This window comes from Medicago truncatula, chromosome 4 (assembly GCF_003473485.1).
Source record: "Medicago truncatula cultivar Jemalong A17 chromosome 4, MtrunA17r5.0-ANR, whole genome shotgun sequence".
Classification (NCBI taxonomy): Eukaryota; Viridiplantae; Streptophyta; class Magnoliopsida; order Fabales; family Fabaceae; genus Medicago; species Medicago truncatula.
Genome location: NC_053045.1, coordinates 49181407 through 49202474, shown reverse-complemented (window position 1 = coordinate 49202474; position 21068 = coordinate 49181407). Strand labels below are relative to the sequence as shown.

General features: G+C 32.2%; 3 protein-coding genes across 3 annotated transcripts; 1 reads left to right on the top strand and 2 right to left on the bottom strand.

The window, feature by feature from the left end:
- The first annotated feature begins 3976 nt into the window (after nt 1-3976).
- On the top strand, nt 3977-10167 carry LOC25493599 (GATA transcription factor 26). The gene is made up of 8 exons (XM_024782223.2): nt 3977-4501; nt 5747-6124; nt 6699-7131; nt 7546-7618; nt 8234-8337; nt 8501-8687; nt 9032-9143; nt 9331-10167. The coding sequence occupies exons 1-8, from the start codon at nt 4462-4464 to the stop codon at nt 9630-9632; spliced, it is 1629 nt and encodes a 542-aa protein (XP_024637991.1). The 5' UTR covers nt 3977-4461; the 3' UTR covers nt 9633-10167.
- A 3338-nt stretch (nt 10168-13505) lies between these two features.
- Nucleotides 13506-14951, bottom strand: LOC25493598 (expansin-like B1). The gene is made up of 4 exons (XM_039833612.1): nt 14700-14951; nt 14446-14555; nt 13960-14274; nt 13506-13874 (listed from the first exon to the last, which is right to left on the bottom strand). Exons 1-4 carry the CDS (start codon nt 14833-14835, stop codon nt 13680-13682), a joined length of 756 nt encoding a protein of 251 aa, XP_039689546.1. The 5' UTR covers nt 14836-14951; the 3' UTR covers nt 13506-13679.
- Nucleotides 14952-16404: 1453 nt separating this feature from the next.
- On the bottom strand, nt 16405-21008 carry LOC25493597 (1-aminocyclopropane-1-carboxylate oxidase homolog 1). The gene is made up of 3 exons (XM_013602141.3): nt 20358-21008; nt 17878-18199; nt 16405-16866 (listed from the first exon to the last, which is right to left on the bottom strand). The coding sequence occupies exons 1-3, from the start codon at nt 20861-20863 to the stop codon at nt 16609-16611; spliced, it is 1086 nt and encodes a 361-aa protein (XP_013457595.2). The 5' UTR covers nt 20864-21008; the 3' UTR covers nt 16405-16608.
- Between the last annotated feature and the right edge of the window lie 60 nt (nt 21009-21068).

The window sequence follows — 21068 nt, the reverse complement described above, 5'->3', positions numbered from 1 at the left end:
TGCATTTTAACTACATTAATTTATTTTAATATTAAATATTAAAAATGTGTAAGTCCACTAACAATAACTTTGTTCAAGTCATAATGGACTTTGACTTCTTCAACAAGTGATCATGGATTCAATCTTTTATCAAGCCAACAACATGGTAAAACAACGTGAGTTTGAGTGAGACAAAGAATGTGTTTATTAGTTATTGTAGTTACCCTACTAATAAACACCTTCTTATTCTTCTCCTGAATGAATCGATGCTTATTGGGTTAGACTCCTCCATTGGAGATAGTCCAACTCCCTTTGGGTCAGACTCCTCCATTGGAGATAGTTATTGCAGTTATTGTAATGCCCTATTTCTATTAAAACGATAAAACACGCGAATAGTACATATATTCAAGAAATAGACGCTACATCATCATACAAAATCCAAAACAACATGCATGTATTAAAAATTCTCAACAGTCGCAGCGGATATAAACCATATACTTCAAAACATACATGCCATGATATCAAATACATAATCATGAAAGTTCCAAGTCCCGACAAATGGGTAAATCTCCAAACATGAATAAATCCAAAATCACCTAATCTCCAAACATGAATTAATTTCCATATTCATAATCTAGAGTAATCATAAACAGACACCTAGATCAGAGCCTATCCTAGACTCTAAGGACACGATAGCGGAGATAGCTCCCGCTATCCAAGCAACCACCGAGAAACTCACCAAAGTAACTAATCCTGCACAACGTTTACCCATCCATGCAGACAGGTAGGCGGTCAAAACCACTGGGGTAAGCTTTACATCAATCATAATCCACATAAACAGTTAGACATGAATAAATCAATTAAGTATCATATAATTAATCAAGAGTAATTAATTTCCATATACACATTCATGCCATAATTCCAAAATCTCACAATATATTCGTCAAACACACTTATCATCAACAATCATCATTCACATGTCACAAATAAGACTCATGTCAACATGATATGCACCTAGTCCGACACATATATGCATGTGGTACCAAATCACCTCAAGGTCGTCACCCATGATGCAACAAAAATATCATATGTAAGATTTCACACCCGTCTTACATTATCACTGAAGTAGAAGAGCACCCTCTTTTACAACTACAAGACTCAACATGACTATGATGCATGGACATACAAGCAAAGACTCGACAATGCAAAATCACCTCATAATTTTCACAACAATATAAAGGATAACTTCCAATTATATTGATCATCTCAACCACAATTGCATTATCAAGTATTTACATCCACACAACAATCAAGTCATAATTCAAATAAGAGTCATCATCACATTATCACCATAATCATCAATATCATTCAACATCAAATACATCATATAGTTTCACCACTCCAAATATTTTTCATATTCCAAGCAAAGGGAAAATGCCACACCTTATGATAATTATCATATCCAACATATAACAATTCATTCACACATCTTCATTTAGTTGTATAAGGCTAGTCACGAAAGATCATAAGATAATTGACTTAAAAGAATCATTTTCGATAAAGTCTGTTTCAAGTGGCAAACGCCCAACGTTGATAATTCTCAAAGTAAAGTAACTTATTCAAGTTTGAAAACTCAAAATAATCTTAATCCATCATGTAGTCATGAGCTTAAGCCACTTACAAACTATTAGACATAGGTCAAAGTATAGCTTAAGTTCGTATGAGAAAACCCAAGTTCACATTTCCACCCGAAATATCAAGTTTAACATGATTAAGATGTTTGACCAACTTTACAAGTCTTACCTAAGTCTATGTGAACTGTAGGTTAAACTTATAATCTCATTTAGTTCACAAAAGTTCATTTTGACAAAATTCAAAATTCCCAAAAATTCAAGTTTCAACCCAAAATGGAAAATCCCAAATTTGAATGAGTAAAATATGTTCCAGTAGATTTAGGAGTCCAAACAGAGATTAAACAAGTTGAAAGAAGTATTTTACAAAGCTCGGATTGGCCCCATAAGACCCGGAACGAAAATCAAAGGTTGCTGAAACTAGGCAAGTTCGCTTAAGTGAACAAGTTCCAGTAGCTAACAGTAATGTTCGATTACGGTTCTCTTACCGGTTCGCTTAAGCAACCGAGTTCCAGAATCTAATGTGATTGTTCGCTTAAGCGAACAATCATAGTTCTATAGAAAAAGATTACGGGTTTCAACCCTTTTTCACCTAAAATTCCCAATTTTGATCTCCCAATGCCCAAATATGTTTCGAGAGTTTGTTTACAGGTCAAAACATCAAAAAGGATTCCCAAGAACACAACAAACATGAAAACAATTGACATTTGAACATAATTCACCAAATCAACCCATTTTTATAAAACCAACAACAACAACTCATTTCTCATCATCAAATCATGATTTATGAACACCCAAACCATGAATCATCAACAACAATATCTCTTAACAACAACAACATCAATTAAACATGGTTCTCATCACAATTCAACAACAACCTAGCACAATTCAACAATTTGAGCATAATTCACAATATATCATTTTCACATACTATGAACATGCAATTTCACCAACAACAATTCAATTATCACCAATTTCATGCATTCAACATTTCATCATAATTAGAGCACGAATTTCAACAACTATGAACAATTAATCACTTATTCAATTAAGCACTTAAACATACAACAAATGAAAAATTACAACTAAATGATTATGATTGAATTCTAACCCCCTTACCTTAGTTAACACAAATCCTAGCCCAAGCTTTAATTTAACTCCTAGAATCTTCACCACCTCTTAGGTCTTCAAGTCTCCTATCTTCTAACCCTTTTTCCTCTTCTCTTGCACTTTCTCTCTCTACCTCTCTAAAAAAATCTTGTGAAATGAAAAATGAATGTTATTTCCTCTTAAGACAAGGTTTATATAGGCTACTCTCAATTGGGCTTAACCCTAATGCCTTAGTGGGCTTAACCCACTCAATCACAATTCTAAAATGTTTCTACACACTTAACGGTAAAATACTAACAACGGTCACTTACCGGCTCACAACTATTTACCACACTAGTAACTTAGTAAAATAATGGTTCTCACTAAAACACTAAAAATAATTCTCACAAAAAATTACTAATTACCCTTACTCACAAAATGACCAAAATACCCCTGAGTCCAAAATGACTAAATTACCCTTCTAATACGAAAATCCATGAAAATGCACCTAATGATAAATAATCACATGCGAGCACATAAAACACATATTTAAACAATTAAAAATAAATCTAACGAAAATCGGGCTGTTACAGTTATATTTTAATTTTTCGAAGAAGTTTTATTTATAGTTAACTAGTGCGGCATGTAAAAAACCGTCCGTTCATCTCTAACAAGTAGATCCTAGTTTTCTCATCCATTTTCTTTAGTGAGGGGGTTGTTTTGGGTCAATTTTTGACCTAAAATCATCAATCTTCATCTTTTTCTACCTATTTACTCTTAACACGTGATTTTCACATAAATTTAGGTTTTTTTATTCGTGATTTCGTCGACTAAGTATAGTGTTATGTTGTTTGTTGTCTTGTGCGACGTTATTTAATTTCCCGTCTTCTTGCGACGTTCATTTGATTCATACTGAAAGATCAGATATTCAATCAATGATTTGAACATCAACATTGTAGATTTGGAGACATGATTTGTAGACATCTTATCGTTGTATGCTATTAACTTAAATGATGTGAATTTATTCACTGATTTATCTTTTACATTTTTAGCAATTTTAAATGATATATCCATCAATTTGATTGAATAAATCGTTTTGTTTTTGTCTTAAAAAAATGTTCAAAGAAGTTTTAAATTTTCTTGTAAAAAAGGAAGTTTTAATTTTAAAGTTTAGTTAAGAAAAAGGAAACATAAATCTCTCCAATAACAACAATGAAATGAAATAAGAGAGAGAGAGAGGGAGTGGGTGAAAAAAATTAAAAAAGAGAAAAAGTTCAACATTTACTTCTTGTACAATACAACTAAGAGGTCACATACACACACACACACACAACACAGAGACCTTCCTTCCTCTCATTCTCTCTCTTTCCATTGCACCTTCCCTTCTCCTTTTCTCTCTCATTCATCAGATTCCTTCAATGTTCTTTTCTCTTCAATTGGATTGTACAGATTCCTTGCTAAAACACCCACTTATCAATCTCTCTAATTCTATTCAATTTGTGCATGTTTATGTGTAAAAAAACAAAGCACTTTTAAGGACTTAAAAACAAAAACTGCTTCTGGGTTTATTGCCTTTTGCTTTTTTTGTTCAAAACTGTTTCTGGGTTTGTTGCAGAATTAAGTTTTCTATACCCCTACTGATATAAGCCATAACTTAGGCTTAAAAAAACAGTTTTTTTAATTGAACTTTTTCTTTTTGTTTATAAATCAGTTATTTTCTGCAATTTTTATTTGCCCTTTTGGTTGAGGAAAAGATTGAGACATGGGAAAACAAGGACCTTGCTTTCACTGTGGAGTTACAAGTGAGTTCTTGTTTCTCCAATATACAGTTTTTTTTTTTTTTTTTTTTTTTTTGCAATTTTTTTATGGAGTTATTATTGATAATTTTGTTTGAAAAAAATAAAATCAATTGTCATATTTTGATTGATTCAAAGTCTGTTTTGCAACCTTGGCACTGATTGTGATTTTGATAAAATTGAGATATGTTTTGCTGGCCAACATAAACAAATAATATATTTTGTTGTAATGTTGTTGTTGTTTTCTAGTGTTTTGGGATTGGAAGTTATTGATAAACTCTATTGATTTCCTACTTTGATGTGTTTTGTGTCACTACTTTGTTGTGTTTTTTATTTTTCTAATTTTATTGACTGTGTTTGAATCATAAACAAATGTAATTGGAGCAAAATTAAGCTCAGAATCTGTTGAATGCATAGGCTGAACATCTATTGATTTTATCAAAAAGAGTCAACTCATAGTTCACTTATTTCACATTTGGATAATAATGTGAACATAAGAGAAAGAAAAGAGGATAATGTGGATTTGTGAAATATCCATTGGTTAATCCACTCATGTGTTTTAAAAGGATTATGTCAATTGCCATGATTATCCTTTATCATATTTTGAAGCTTTCTCAATTTGATTTTGAAACAACGATTTTGTTCGTGCTGCTGATCTCCTCAATAGAACTAATCCTGCAAGGCTGCCACTCTTAAACATTTGAATGTTCATTGTTTTTCTTATAAATTTGAAAACAGTTTTCAAATGTTGAAGTCGTTGCCGTTTGTGTACACTTCAAAATATAAAATGTTTCATTTAGGTTGCTTTAACGTTGATGCTGCGATACTAAGCAGATAAATGTTAATCCTTTTGGTCCAAATCCAAGCATTGTCTTACTTACCAGTATACATGAAACATGACCTCTTAAATTGAGTTCACCCTTATCTGCTTGATGAATTTATTGCATACCGGTATCTTCTTTTCCTTGCAAAAGGACGTTGCTATGCATCATATAAAATATGTAAAATATCTAGTAACAGGAAGATATTGGACAATTTAAGCAGGAATGGCATGTTCCTTATGATCTTTGAATAAAGATAGATGATGATATCTCAACCTTGAGATGTTTTCTGAGTTCAGTTTAGTGGTGCATATGAAAATGTGATTGTTAATTGTCTATCAGTCTTTCTAATTGGAGATAATCTCTTTTCTTGTTTATAAGGGGGTTGTTAACATTGTATAGATTTTCTAACAAATAATCATTGCAATAGGCACACCACTTTGGCGTAACGGGCCACCCGAGAAGCCAATTTTATGCAATGCATGTGGATCTCGATGGAGGACAAAGGGAACACTTGCAAATTATACTCCTTTACATGCTCGGACAGATCCTGTCGATTTTGAGGATCAGAGAGTTTCAAGGTTAAAGATTGTATCATTAAATAAGAACAAAGAAGTGAAATTGGTTAAACGAAAGCAGAACTATGATAATGCTTATGCTGCATCTGGATGGTTCACCCCTGAATATAATCAAGGATTCCAAAAGGCTGTTGATGAGGATACAAGCAATAGATCAAGTTCAGGGTCAGCCATCTCTAATTCAGAAAGCTGCGTTCAATTTGGCGGCACCGATGCTAGTGATTTAACAGGTTGGACAATTGCTGTTTGCTGATTTCATTGAAATTTGTTTCTTCATAACCGATCATGGCAGCATTGTCCTTTCAGTTGAAATAATAGATCTTGATGACATCCTGATTTGTTTGAGCATAAGAATAAAACGGGGACAAAATTAAAAAGAAAATTTGTCAAATTGCAAATGAACATACAAGGCCTTTGTTTCCCTAAAGGAAGACAAGTTATTCTTGCTTCAAAGTTCTAGCTGTGCATTATACAATCAAGCTGCTATTGTTTTAAAAGAATCAAGAAGTGATTTAAAGGATTTTCTAAATGAAGGTCTAGCTGTGTCTCAAAACAATTGCAATTGCACATTTTACAATTAGATATAACTAATCAACTATATTATTTAAGTGTGTGCGTGTGTGTATTCTTTTGATGATACTTTTTTCTGAGTAAAATGTGAAGTTCTGCATATACGACGATACTTATCAAGAACTATTTCTCTGTTATTGTGCTAAATTTTAATCTACTGCAGCTCAAAAACAGGTATCCTTGTTTCTTTAATAAAAGCAAGTAACTCTAATAACAATAGTTTGGTTAATTTAGGTCCTTCTCAGTCAGTAGTCTGGGATACTGCGGCGCCTTCAAAAAAGAGGACATGTGCCGGTCGTCTGAAGCATTCTTCTGTTGAAAAGCTCACACAAGACTTGTGTACTATTCTCCATGAACAACAGCAATCCTGTTTCTCTGCTTCTTCTGAAGAGGAACTTCTTTACGATAGTGAAACTCCGATGGTCTCTGTTGAGATAGGACATGGAAGCATGCTTATTAGGCATCCTAGCTCTATAGCTCGTGACGAAGAGTCTGAGGCTAGCTCTCTTTCAGTTGATAATAAACAATGCCTAATGAATGAGGCATATTCGTGTTATGGTTCAATTCCCAGGCTTAGTGATTACACCGGCATGAATTTCTCTTCTCAGGGAGTTGCAAAGGTTAGAAACTCTGCTGGCCCAAGACTGCAACAGGAGCAACTTGTGTGGTATATTTCTCTGCACATGTTTTTAGTCTTCAATTATTGCTAGTTAGTTATGCAAGAATATCAATGAATATTATATAAACAGTTTGTGTAAAGCTTTTTTACACTATAAATCAATCATAATTGTTATATCACTAAAAACATTTTACTTCAATCATAACCACTACTAAAGTTACACATATGATTGATTGTGATTTGTGGAAAATGTAATGCGTTTTACATTGATAGTATTCTCCTGGAGTGGTACAAGGATCTTAACATATTTATGAATAGTCTTTGTACATGTGGCTTAGTGAAGAAATATTAGAGATAAGCCTGTGGAATTTGTTTTGGAAAATGTAATGCGTTTTACATTGATAGTATTCTCCTGGAGTGGTACAAGAATCTTAACATATTTATTCCTTTTTGAAATTTCAGGGACAAGTCTCAGCTTGAAAAACTAGAAGTTCTTGGAAATCATGATTCATCACTGTGCTCAATAGATTTAAATGTGAGTTGCATGTGTATTATTTTTTTTCCCTCTTTTTATGGATTGTTCGGCATAAGTTGACAAAAATATTGATTCCCAGTCTTGTAGTAAGTACTAAAACCATTTTTATTCAAATCAAATATTGATTCCCAGTCTTGCAGCAGTGTTGTTTGACATATTAGTATAATGTGTTTTGGAATCTCTTATTAAATTATTTCATGCATTACTCTTAGGACTTGATGGATAGCAACTGAATTTTAAATATGATTTTTAATACTGTTTGGGAATAGGCAATATTTTGTTTTACATGAATGAAATGATCATGTTTTTGGGTCTAGTGTTCTTGTCATCTTCTACAAACACATTTATAATTAGGATTTAATTTGTATACTCTGTTAGTGTAATTTTGTTTTACACATACATTCAATCACATTTCACCATACAGATATTCGTGGAGATGTATTAAGAACTAACAAAACAAATTGACATTATAGTTTGATTTAATTGGATGCACACTTTTTACACCATCAGTGCGTAACAATTAACCTCTTACGATTATATATTGATCGGTAAAGCTTCATGTCATATCCATAAAATTATTGAATGCTTAATGCAATATCTGTCATGTTTGGTTAGGATGTAGTAAACTATGAGGCGTTTTCAAGAAACTTGACAAATGAAGAACAGCAGCAATTACTGAAGTATCTCCCTGTGATTGATACTGCTAAATTTCCTGATAGGTTAGAATCTGTTTACTTCTGTTTGATCAAAATTTTATTGATATTTATCATCGAACACCATTTTGATTTTGTTTTGTAAGTTATAATCCTTGAACATAAGTTTCAATTTTGTCTCTCCGGAATAGTGAATAAAAGTTATTGACCGGCATTGTTGTATGTGCAGCATTAAAATTATGTTCGATAGCTTTCAATTCAAGGAGGAGTTAACTTATTTTCAGAAACTTCTCGAGGAAGGTGTCTTTGATATCTCTTTGTTGAGGGGAGACCCTGAAGACTGCAAGACATCTAAAAGGCTTGCATTATCGAACTTGTCAAAGTCAAAATGTGTAGAACACTATAATTTTCTCAAGGTTTGTGCTGGATTATTATCTAGAATCATGCTAATGCTTTTGTATTGATGATTGAATTTATAATGTTGCTTGTCAGATATCACATCTAGGGGTGTTTGCAAAAAGAATTTGTCAATCTTATTGCTCTTATAGATGAGATGAGAGACAATCAAATTTGACTTGAGATATACAATTGGAAAACTCCTGAATAAATATGGATGATATGAAAGTTTTCGAGTAAAATATTATTTGTAAATGCATAACATATTATTTGCAATCCTATCCTTTTTTATTTTTAAAAGAGTTAGTTTTGCCAGTTTAGATTGGATTAGTTCAACTCTAAGTGCATTCTTCTACGAGTGCAGAAAGGTGGAAACAAAGATGGAAAACGTAATGGTATGGAATCTCCTGCCATGGCATCAAGTAATGTTGCGAATGTTAAGAGATTGCGTGTCAGCCAAAATCAAAATTTTCCAGGTTAGCTTAAAATCTCGTCATCAAGAAATAAAACCGAATATGAAATTATTACAAAATGTTGAATATATTGAGCCTTTACTTTGAAACACATCAATGCAAATTATTAAAATCTAGTGTTATTGTTATCAATTGTTAACTAGAGCTTTTCACAATTTAACTAAAGAATCATCCATCTTGCAAATTTCAGAATTGAAGACAACAATGAGGAGTCCCAAAAGGGTGATAGTAAAAGCTGGCACTGGCGGCAAAGAAGCCGTAGATGGCTCTAGCATCAGTCCGAAAAGCCTATTTGCATTTCCTCGCAATGGTGGCTTGCACATGCTGGATTCTTTAAACTTCGTTGATGAGAGTTCGGATCAGGATCTGCTGCTAGAGTTTCCATCTAACAATTCCTTTCCACAGGCAGAGCTCCTGCTCCCAAGTTCTAGCTTGGTTGCTCAAGGAAGCACCAGTAGTAGCTCAGTATACTCGCATGTTACTCGTCCTTGAATAATCTTTACTAGGTTATACCTGGAAGAGTATGTACTATGGACATAATTTTGTTTGGTTACGGTCCGCATGTTTTACTTGTTGTCTTAAACACCGAAGTCCTTGTACAAGAGATATGATGGCTGTGCTTTTGTTTTCTTGCAACCTTATTGAGCTTGGATTGCCAAGGGATGCAAGTTGGATGGGCTTTTTTGTATAGGTTGATGATAGATTATAACATACATATAGCACAAAATGCGGAGTGATATTCTCCAGAGTTTTGTATGCAATTGTAGCTTTTGTATGCAATTGCAGCTTATATTGTGAATTATTAGACACCCTCCTTCCACAGAAACACCATTCATCTGAAGAAATAAATGGATGAATTTATGAATGGACAGGGAAGAACTAGACAATTATTTTGGCTGTAATTTACTTCCAAAACATATGACACTTGATGTGTTTGGTTTTATGGTAAAGAGTGTCAAATGATTTGCTAGGTATGTAGAAAATAATTTTACATTGGTCATGAATGTGCATCTTTGGTTGTGCAACCTGTTTGTTGTGTATGAGTTAGTGAAAAGACCGTGAGGTGGTGAAGAGGATAGTCAAAACATGGTTGGTATTGGGTAATTTGGGCAAGTTTTGATTGAAAATGTAGATTTGTTTCAACCGATTCACAATTATAAACAAGTTTGGAAGTCCTTCCAGTTCACCAAGAAACAAATATATTGGATTGAGGTTTTTAGAGACTATTTTGAAATAAAAAGTTTTCTAGATTTTAAAAGGCTGTCTAGAAAATATCGACTTTTAAAAATAATTGAAAGACATTTTACGGTTAGGATTTTAGTGTTTGGTTGGAGACCCTCAATTTTGAGGTCTTGAACGGATCATATGTATACATCACTCTTTTATGATTTTTTAAGAATAGTACTTAATAAACATTTAATCACTTCAATGGAGACCCTCCCTCTAACAAAAGGTCTAAATGGGTCCCACTACTCTTTATCATTTACATTTCAACAAAAGCAAAAATACAATGATTATTTTAATAAAAGTATTGTGGGGGCCAACTTAAGAATGAGGGTCTTAAGTGAGACTCTAATGAGGTATCTATTAAGTATCGGATCTTAAATGGTATAGATCTCACCATTGGGGATGGTCCAAATTTAGTTGGCAATTGAAGAATTGTCTTGCCTCAACATATCAAATGTCATTACACTCTTTGAACAACAACGGAGTTGAACTTTTAGTGATTGAATTTTAATACATTTATAACATACAGCTTTAAGATTTTAAAGTATTTTTATAAATTTGTATGACTTAATGTAGCATACTAGCATTGACTCTTCAAGTGGGGGCAAAAATGAAACAATTGTGCGGGTGGGGGGACAACGACAATAATAATGAAGTGTATGGCTGGTTTTGTCGTACCAAGAATGAATTTTGATAAAAATTGATTTTAGTTAAAAGTAAGTTGAATCTACTGAATTCATTTATGTTTGAATGCATTCACAATAAAAGTGATTTTTGTTAATTCATATTATTTGATTAATTTAGCTAAAAAATTGTTTTTGCATGTGTAAGTATCAAAATGGATAACTATTTAAAACTAGACATTTCATTTCCTTCCCTCGTAAAAAGGCATGATAGGTTTAATTGAATACGCAAGAGTGATTTATGTTTTATAGAAATCTTAATTGAATATTAAGAGATTTCGCTATCAACAAAAAATCCTTTAATTTTTTTTGATATCTTAGTCTAATATACTCCCCAAGAGGGAGTTAAAACAATTTCTTAGAATAGTAAACTTGTTTAATTTTAGAGTTTGGCAACCCTTACTAGTATATAAAATTATATCTTCCATTCCACCTTAGATGTATTTGGTGGAGGTATTGCAGAGGTCTACCTCAAAATATGCCTTTATATACACATGCATGGTAATTTAGATCACAAATACACATTTCATCAAAGTTGTTGGGCTTAAAGTTTGGAGAATGCGAGTTTACCGAGTAAACAATGTCAAAAATGAACTACACAAACATTCAATTGAATTTAATAATAATGTCTTTATCAACTGAGTTAAGCTCACGAGGACAATTATCCTACTAACTATTAGTATTATTATGTTTTTCTTTATTTAGATGTGGCCTTTTTTTGACAAAAAAAATAAAAAAATTTGTGTACTTTTTTTAAGAAGAAAATTGTGGACTTTGTTTGTGGTACATTTTTGTACCGTAAATTCCAACAAAAACATAATGTGAATAAAATATTTGAGACTCTCATATCTTTTAATTTAGAATTCAATCCGTTATTGGTGCATATGCAAAAATATTTGTTGGAGAAAATCAATTATTTAAATAAATTTCAATTACTTCGAGTGGATCCGTCTTTGTAGTATCACATGAAAGATATGTTTATTTAAAAAAATAATATCCATAAAAAAATAATGAATAAAAAAAATAATATCCTTATAAATTAGTTTTCTCCTAAAAAAAAATTATAAAACGGTTTTGAATTTAATTTCTAAAGTATTTAATTTTTTTTTAGGTATATGAAATTCATTAATGATCTGCAAACCATATGAAAATTTTAAACGTTAAACATGCTTTTTTGAGTAGATGAATTATACATTCCTTAGAGACCATATTTTATATAATCTTCAATCCATATGAAAATTTTAAATGTTATACATGCTTTAGAGACTACATTTTATATTTAGATGTTAAAGATAAAATTGAAGAGAGTTTGATAATTTAAAGATAAAATTAAGGTTTAAATAAGAAAAAGGTTTATGTAGGTTGGTACGTTTTGGGTTTTAATCCATGTATCTTTTTTGTTACGAAACAACCTTTGTATTTACATAATCTTTTGAAATTGGTCCCTGCCGTTCGTTTCCGTAAAAAAGAAACAACCTTTGTATCATTTTATATGTAGTGTTGATAATGTGAGGGATTAGATTGATACAATCATACAATTTTAAGTAAATATTTACTCTAAGTTCATCAATCAAAGGTGAACATATATTTGACTAAGGCCGTTGAAATATTGCGAAAACCAATCAACAAAATAGTTCCACTATGATTATAAAAAAAAATTGCTAAAAGTTTTTGTTATCCTATAAATCATTCAAAATTATAACGTGCTGTTTGTTCTTTAGTTAAACACTCTATTTCAGAAAACAGGTACATACCTCCGTCTCCTATTTAGTGTGCCTCTTTAAATCAGTTGCAATTGAAGGTGGAAGCTATGGGTTTTAAATTTCAAAGTGATTATGTTTTTTAATTTCGTCCCGTTTTTGGTTTTAGTCTCTCAACTAATCAGTTGTCAACTCATCAATTGTCATGCATTGGCCCGTTAGTCAACAATGCGTTTTTTTTTTTTTTTTTTTTTCCTTTCGGAAACGGACGGCAGGACCGATGTCAAAAGGTTAAGTAAATATAAGGGTTGTTTCGCAAAAAAAAAAAAATACAGTTGATAAAACAAAAAACGCGCGAACTTAACCTTTTTCTTATTTAAGACTAAAATTAATGATCTATTCATACTTTAGAATAATGGATTTCTATAAATTCGTGCGGGGAAAAAAGGAAAACCAGTATTGTATAGCATGACTATGGATTTCTATCTTTTTACTCAATTTATTTTTCAATGGTGTACCCTTGCAAGACATACATATCATCTCGTCAAAAAAAAAAAAGAAGACGACATACGTACATACCATTTTAAATTAAGTAAACAGTATTGTATAACATGATTATGATTTTTATTTACTTTGCATGCTCCCGTCGTTTAAAGTAATTCTATTGAAGACACGCCAAGCAAGCGTACATTTCTAATATGATTATGGATTAACTTTTGTAATGATATCAAGACATGTTTGCATTGCAAGCCAAGTATATAAAGTAAATTATTAATAGAGTACTATTTTATTGTATGATACTCCATTACGATGAAGTTTCAGATGGAATGAAGGTACATGAATCCCATTTATTCTAGTCACATTTTTTTGATATAACAACAGTTTATTATGGGATTTTAAACTGCATGCTTTTTTGTACTAATGAATTATTAAGTCTGAATCTTGGTGGAATAAGTAGCACCAGCTTTCCAACCTGCAGGTATTGCGAACCTTGACTCCACCCAATTGACCCCAACATTGCTACTAACTTGAAACCTCAATCTGATTTCACCTTTGGGTGGGTTAGCATAGTCAAATACTGCCCCATAAGACCGACGCATGTACTCCCATTTGTGCTGTTCTTTCTGCATCATTAACAAAAATAGAGCTAGTATTCAATATTTAAGAGAGGATGCAAAGTATTTGTATCCTAGGCGCAAAGTATCATACCTGCCACATCTCAACAGCATTGACATCATACGTTCCACCAACGTAGAGGATCACGATAGCAATGTAACCTGGGTTTTGACTGTGCTCATTGATCTGGTACACGATATTGTTACCTTTAAATGTACATGAGACCCTTTTGTATTCAACATCCAATACTCCATATTTCTTCAGCTTTTCAGATGCAGCTGCGTTGCGTCCCAATCCTGAGAAGGCGCGTGGACTCATTATGAAGTCAGTTCTATCTCCCTCACCATAGTCGGTTACCACCACCAATGCTCCATTGTCATCACAATATTGTGGTATTTTGCATCTCACCTAATTCATGTATCATCATATTTACATGCATTTTGAAAAAATTTAAACAAATATTTATTAATGCAAATATACTTTGGCGAATTAAACTTTCCATATAAATGATGTGAAACATTTTTTTATTTCACTAAGGTTTGTTGAAATATTGAAATTAAAAGTGAAGTGAAAGTATACTTGATAGCATGCACCACAGCCTCCTCCATTCTTCCACAACTTTGCAGACACAGCTGTTACACTGCCATCATTGACTGTCTTTCCATAGTCTCCAAAACCACAAGCACCTCCTAATATAATAAATTTAAGTATATATCAATTGAACAATTAATCATATATATATATATATATATATATATATATATATATATATATATATATATATATATATATATATATATATATATAGTTAGAAAGGGAGGATTATCACATACTTGGATTTCCATAGCCGTCAGAGGTGCCATAATAGGAAGCTCTGGATTTGGTATAATATTCCTTGCAATTACATAGTACTGGAAACAACAGAATAACACAGACAAGGCTAAATTGATGCTTAAAACTAAGATCCATGCCTTAAATATATAATAATGTAACACAAGTTATCAAATGTGATGATTTTTATTTTTCCTGTGAAAGGTAAGCAATTAAGAAGAAAATGCTTTTATGAGATGTGAAACAACGATACCAAGATAGAAGTATTTATAGTACAATCCTTTGGTCAAGATTTATGCATATACCAGTGATAATGAAGCCACCGTTTTCTCCAACTTTGGTCTAGCTAAATTTGTCAATTGTGTTTATCCAATATTCTACTGCTACATGATGCATAGACCATAGTTATTTTGAATTTTACTTTGTCTAATAGTATATATATATATGGTTAATATATATTTAATTTTCAAAAGTTCGTTTGCTGGGTCAAAACCAAAGGCTTGGAGCAAACAATAAATTAACAGAGTGAACATTGAGAATGTGAATAGAATATGTGACAGACTTCATCAACATTTGAATAAAGAAATACTCTTGTACATAGATAGATAGACATAGAAATGTCTAAACAACCGTGGTTGATTATTATTCAAGATTGCACCCCCCATTTATTCAAGAATTGTAATATTTTACTTTTGATAACTAGCTATGAGGGCTGCTAGCAATGTTTTTGCTGCAATTCTCCCACAGACTCGTTAATTAATTAATTATACCTACCAAATTGTGTCCAAAAAGTATCAAAAATATTGTAATCATACATTGTGTTCAACCCTTAAAAGTATTGATAAAAAATGAATAGTTCCATGTAACTACAGTTCAATTGACCGTTGTAAAGATATTTGATGTGTTGAGACTCGAGTTTAAATTCGGAATTCTCCACTTATGTGTATTTTATGATTCTTGCTACTTAGCTGTTGACAAAAAAATATATAAAAATGAATACATTATTTTTAAGTAGAAATCAAATGGATATAGCTAAACAATATGTTTAGCCCTTAAAATGAATAGCTAGTTTTAACTAAAATGTAAATTCATTGGTTTATTTTGTAAAAAAAAAAAAAAAAAAAAAAACTTCATTGGTCGTCTATTGTAAAAAAAAAAAAAAAAAAACTTATTTAAAGACTCCACAACATATACTTTTAACCAGATTAACCATAATATCAATTTTAAAAAAAGTCTCTCTAAAACAAATCATAAGACATATAACAATTTAAGCTTGAGCTTTGTATTTTTTGAACTTATCAGACATATTCATGCAAATTCTGGTTCGATCAGCAAAACTATTTTTCGCACACTTTTATTAAATTAAAATAAAGTAATTATTATTAAAAAATTAGCTTAAAGATAAATTTTCCTGAAACTGGTTTGAGATTTTAACCCCACACAAAAAATAAAAATACAATCAAATCAACCATTTGGAATTCAATAATGAAAACATCTTCTAGCAAATTTCTAGTTTCTTGTGACTCAACATTCTCTAACTAAAATTTTATAAGCTCTTCCAAACTTTTGATACTCTTTAATGTTATTGAACTAGAGGAACTAGCTGGTGGAACAAGAGAATATGATTTCATTCTCTAACTTTGCTTGATTTGCTAATCTATTGTTTGTTTGTTTGTTAATCTATTGTAATTAGGATATTTGACCTCATTTAATTCCTCAAATAAGTAAAATTTTATGCTTCTTTTAAAGTTGGTACATATGCATATGCTAACAATCAGCTCAAAATACATAGGCAGAAGTTCACAGTAACAAGAAACTGATAAATATCTTGATACACCAGCAACATCATATGAAGTTCCTCAATAGCACAATACATCAAATGTAGCATCTGTCAAATACCTTACATTTGCTTCACAACTTTAACGGACGCAAGCAAGCATTCCCACTAATGCCTTTCGCATAATAATTTGTCAAGATTTCTTTCATAGTAATATCTCTATAGATTGGAGGGTTTTCTTCTGATAACAATTCCTTTATTGGACCATAAACTTTTGATGTGCATTCAGATATAGTAAAATTCATAAAGAAGGTTGCTACAGATATTCTAGGACCTATATTCCTTGACAACACCCGGTGATTAACACTGATGAACGTGTCATTCGTCATTAGCTGCACAAATAACAAGGAAGTCAACGAATATATGGATCATAAAATTGTGTTAATGGAAGTTCCGAATCTTTAAGTTCTACTTTAGATTATGTTCTTAATGATTCGTTTGGAAGTAACATCTTAAGAATATATATCTTGCATTATGTTATTGTTTCAACCCTTTGAAATTTTATGTAAAGGATGAAATTGTAGAAATGGGTAGTAACAGGATATAATCATAAGGGCTCTGAAGAGAGTAGTGAGAAAAATGTTGAGATAAAACTTTGCAAACATAACAATTATGAATATAAATGTTACCCTAGAAAAATGAAAAATGAACAATATAATAATCTAATTATGAAACTTTGATTGTCTGACATAGGTGTTTAATAAAATCACAGGCCTAATAATTTGAGAATCCTCGACAAAGAATGTCAAAACTCCATACTGTCACTTGTCTTTCTTATATATGAAGGCAAGAGCAAATTTTAAACAGAAATGGGCCTAGTTTGGACAAACAATATAATTAAGTGCTTATAGCATAAGCGTCTATCATATAAGTACTTGTGTTTAAGCTATTTCTATAACAAAAGTTGCAAGTTGCAAGCTGTTATATAAGATATGGAAATAAGCTAAAAAATGCCTTTAAACATGTCACAAGTTGTTAATATAAGCTCTCCCAAGCAGTCTCAGAAATTCCTATGCTATTAGGTAAGTTAAATAAATCAATCTAAAAGTCACCCCTTGCATCTACATATAGCAAATGCTGCTTGGTGGTGAAACATTAAAGGCAACATTAGCTAAGAAAAAGGTACATATGCATATGTTCAAGCCATCCAAACTTTAAATTTTGATGATTTTATTCACTTTTGCATTAAAAAAAAATAAAAAATCTTTCTCTAGAACTTTATATGGCCTATACATCTTAAACTTATATAAGGCTATTCTTTGAAAATCATTTCCAAGTATAAGTCATTTTTATCTCAAAACCGATTATGGTTAGAAAGCATAATAGACTATTACAATAGTTACCTGTAGGATATCCCCAATATTTACAACAAGAGCTCCATGCACTGGAGGAACATTGACCCATCGGTTCTCGTGAAGAACTTGAAGACCCTCTATTTGATTTTGAAGAAGTATCGTCATGAAGGCACAATCGGTGTGTTTTGCAATTCCCATAGTTAATTCTGGTTCAGGGCATTGTGGATAGTATTGTCCCATGATATAAAGTGCTTTAGCACATTCCATTTCATTAAGGTAAGAAAGATTGAGGCCAAGAACTTCTGACAATAACTCAAAGATCGTAACACCCAATGCTTTTACTTGTTTTGAATATTCAGCCACAATATCTCTACAAATACACAATTATTTCAGTAAAAATAAAATAAAACGCCTACTATTGATATAAGGGCAAACCACCGTTTTAGTTCAGTGTAATTCGTTGTCACATCGGGAGCCTGACTCAGACAAAAACCAATTAAATCCTCCACCCTTCCAAGCCTCACTAGTTATGAAGCATTTTACAATTAAGAAGTGATTTAAGGAATTAAAATAAAATACAATAAACATAAAATCAAATAGTAGTAGTATTGAGGCTAAAAATGATTAAATATTTCAACAAAGAACTTAATTATAGGTCAAGTCCCAAACTGAGGTTGCTTCATGACTTGGCCTGGTCTCTTTCGCTGGATTTTGATTCAAGTCCACTCCCAGGTGCAATTCAAGATCTCCCATGCCATTTAGCCGAAAGCCACCAAAATCTTCTACTGTCCTAACCACAATTTCTCTCAACTCATTCACATTACCAAAGAGATTATTATGATCCGGATTCTGATTATTATTACCCCCTGCTATATCCATATTCAACCAATCATCTGAGAGAGATAATCATGGAAGGGAACTTTAACAAGACCTTGTTCTGTTCTGTAAGAAGAGAGTGATTTATGGTTCACCCTTGAGCTTTTGTTTGAAAATCGCATCGATAATTTGCTTTGTGACACTAAGCTTTTTTTTTACCAATGGACACTCAGCATATTGACATGAGTATAGCTTATCAAAATCAAACTCACCACTCTTCCTCATCTCATTCAAAACATGAGTAGTACTAGAACTGTTACCTTCTGATATCCTGAAGTACTTGTTAGTGAGTTGAAGCAATGCATGTTCTTGGTTCATAACTTTGGACCAATTTGCATATCTTTATCTGTCATCTTATCTTGCAAAGTCTTGGATTGAGTCACTAACTTTCTCACTTTATTCACATCAGGAGAAAAGTGTTTGATGATTGCAGCCAACACAGAAACTTTCCAAGCCTTTTTCAAATCATAAGGTCTTTTATAAGAAAGACTGAAGAGGGCCACGGTGTTGTGCCAAAAGATATTATACAAAATGGAGAGGAAATCATGAAGAATGTGACGGGCCTTGGAAGGATGTTATGTTAATGGAGAGAGTAGAGGAAGGAACACTTTGGGAAATGATGAAGAAGATTTTGCATATACATCAGCATGCTATTTGGTCGCAACTCTCAACGTTAGCATTTTTGACTGAGTTAAGTCAGGGACCAAATAGACTAACAAATTGAAGAGTGAAGGATTTAATTGAGTTTTCGTCTGAGTCAGGGGTCAATGTAACAGTGAGTTACACTTCCAGGCACCAAAATAATGGTTTGTCCATTGATAAAAAGAAGACACCACTTTAGAATATCATGGCAGCAAATCAGACAGTTTTCAGACACCGGCACTTCTTAGACACACTTTAGACCATGCTCAGATACAAAAATTTATCACCGTAAGAGATCCTATCGGTAGATTAAAAGATGTAAGAAAAAAACTAAAAACCAAACAGCACAGGAAAAAGCGGAATTGTGATTGGCAGTTCACAACTGAACTAAACCAAAAGTTCATGAATTCACCATCTCAGTTCAGATCTTTTCGGTCTGGCTCTGTTTAACGGTCCGGCTTTTAGTTATTTTAAACAATCATAATGATCGATATAGGTTCAGGTTATGTTTTTTTTCTCCAATAATCCCAATTATCAGTTATAATAGAAATTTGGTTTACAAAGAATCAGTTCATTTCGAAAAAGTACAGTTTGGTTTTATGTAAAGATAGTACCGGCTCAGGTCAAAATCACAGAACCAATTCAACAAAATTTTATACCAGTTCGGTTAGGAATGAGCCATTAACAGTTCAATTTAGTCCTACCTAGTTGTTGTACTGGTTCTTTCGGTTTGGTTTCCTTCCTAAACCAAACCATGCACCGGTAGAATTTAAGTCATAGTCAATAACAAACTATATAACTCAAAATCCTTTTCAATTTTTTTACCTATTAAGAATCTATTGGCAAAACGAGTTCAATTTCTGGGTGGAACAATTCTTGGCCTGACTTTACTTACCTCGCGGACCAACTCTGGATTATTAAGGCTCCATTCCCCAAGTAGCATGAGGGTGTTACCAAAATAAAATTATTGCATAGAAAGATAAGTAGAAGACTTTTGTTAGAAACATTACCTACATACTGCTGGTAACTCTTCTGGATTGGGAAGATTAGGATTTGCAGCAAATGCAATTGTATCCCTCCAATTAGCAGCCATGTCCCTAAACAACTTCCCATTAGAGAAATACCTAACTTTCTTATCTTTATCTCTTGAGTAAAAGGGTTTCTTAGCTTCAGCATCTTGTTCATGAAATCTACAAATTCCATTGATCATCTCATCCAAAACATGAAGTGGAATACCATGATTGATCACTTGGAAAAATCCCCAGTTCTTGGAAGCATTCTTGATTTGGTCAACTAGCTCAACTCTTTTGATGTGTTGAAGATCTATGATGGGGATGGTGGTGAAGCTGGATTCATGAGTAGGTGAATTTTGAGTAGATTTTTCCAAGTTAACATGAAAAATGGAAGGTATCTTTGTTATGCCAGAATCTAGTATACCTTTTACACCAGTTTTGGAATCATCAAATGCTTGAACTTGTGCTTTTTTTAAGTCGCTAAATGATTCTAATGATGCCATAGTTTTGGAGCTGTGGATGGATATCAACAATTAACAATTGAAGTTAATTGGTGATTTATTCATATGAGAATACTGAAATTCTATCTTTTGTTTTTGTTGTATTTTTTCAATGTTAACCTAACACATACAGTACCTTTTTAAGAAAGGAAAGGATCCGCTTAAAATAATGATGTGGGTATCTATAAAGTCAATTATTAATTAGAGT

Bases quoted from the DNA above. Each gene is read 5' to 3' on its own strand.
- LOC25493599 (XM_024782223.2), top strand. From the start codon at position 4,462: ATGGGAAAACAAGGACCTTGCTTTCACTGTGGAGTTACAA. The intron at 6,125-6,698 runs GTTGGACAATTG...TGGTTAATTTAG, and splicing joins CGATGCTAGTGATTTAACAG to GTCCTTCTCAGTCAGTAGTC. The intron at 9,144-9,330 runs GTTAGCTTAAAA...TGCAAATTTCAG, and splicing joins CCAAAATCAAAATTTTCCAG to AATTGAAGACAACAATGAGG.
- LOC25493598 (XM_039833612.1), bottom strand. From the start codon at position 14,835: ATGGATCTTAGTTTTAAGCATCAATTTAGCCTTGTCTGTGTTATTCTG. The intron at 14,556-14,699 runs GTATGTGATAAT...TTATTATATTAG, and splicing joins TGACGGCTATGGAAATCCAA to GAGGTGCTTGTGGTTTTGGA. The intron at 13,875-13,959 runs GTATGATACTTT...TTAATGATGCAG, and splicing joins ATGCTGTTGAGATGTGGCAG to AAAGAACAGCACAAATGGGA.
- LOC25493597 (XM_013602141.3), bottom strand. From the start codon at position 20,863: ATGGCATCATTAGAATCATTTAGCGACTTAAAAAAAGCACAAGTTCAA. The intron at 18,200-20,357 runs GTAATGTTTCTA...GTGTATTTGTAG, and splicing joins GAGTTACCAGCAGTATGTAG to AGATATTGTGGCTGAATATT. The intron at 16,867-17,877 runs GTAACTATTGTA...TTATTTGTGCAG, and splicing joins ATATTGGGGATATCCTACAG to CTAATGACGAATGACACGTT.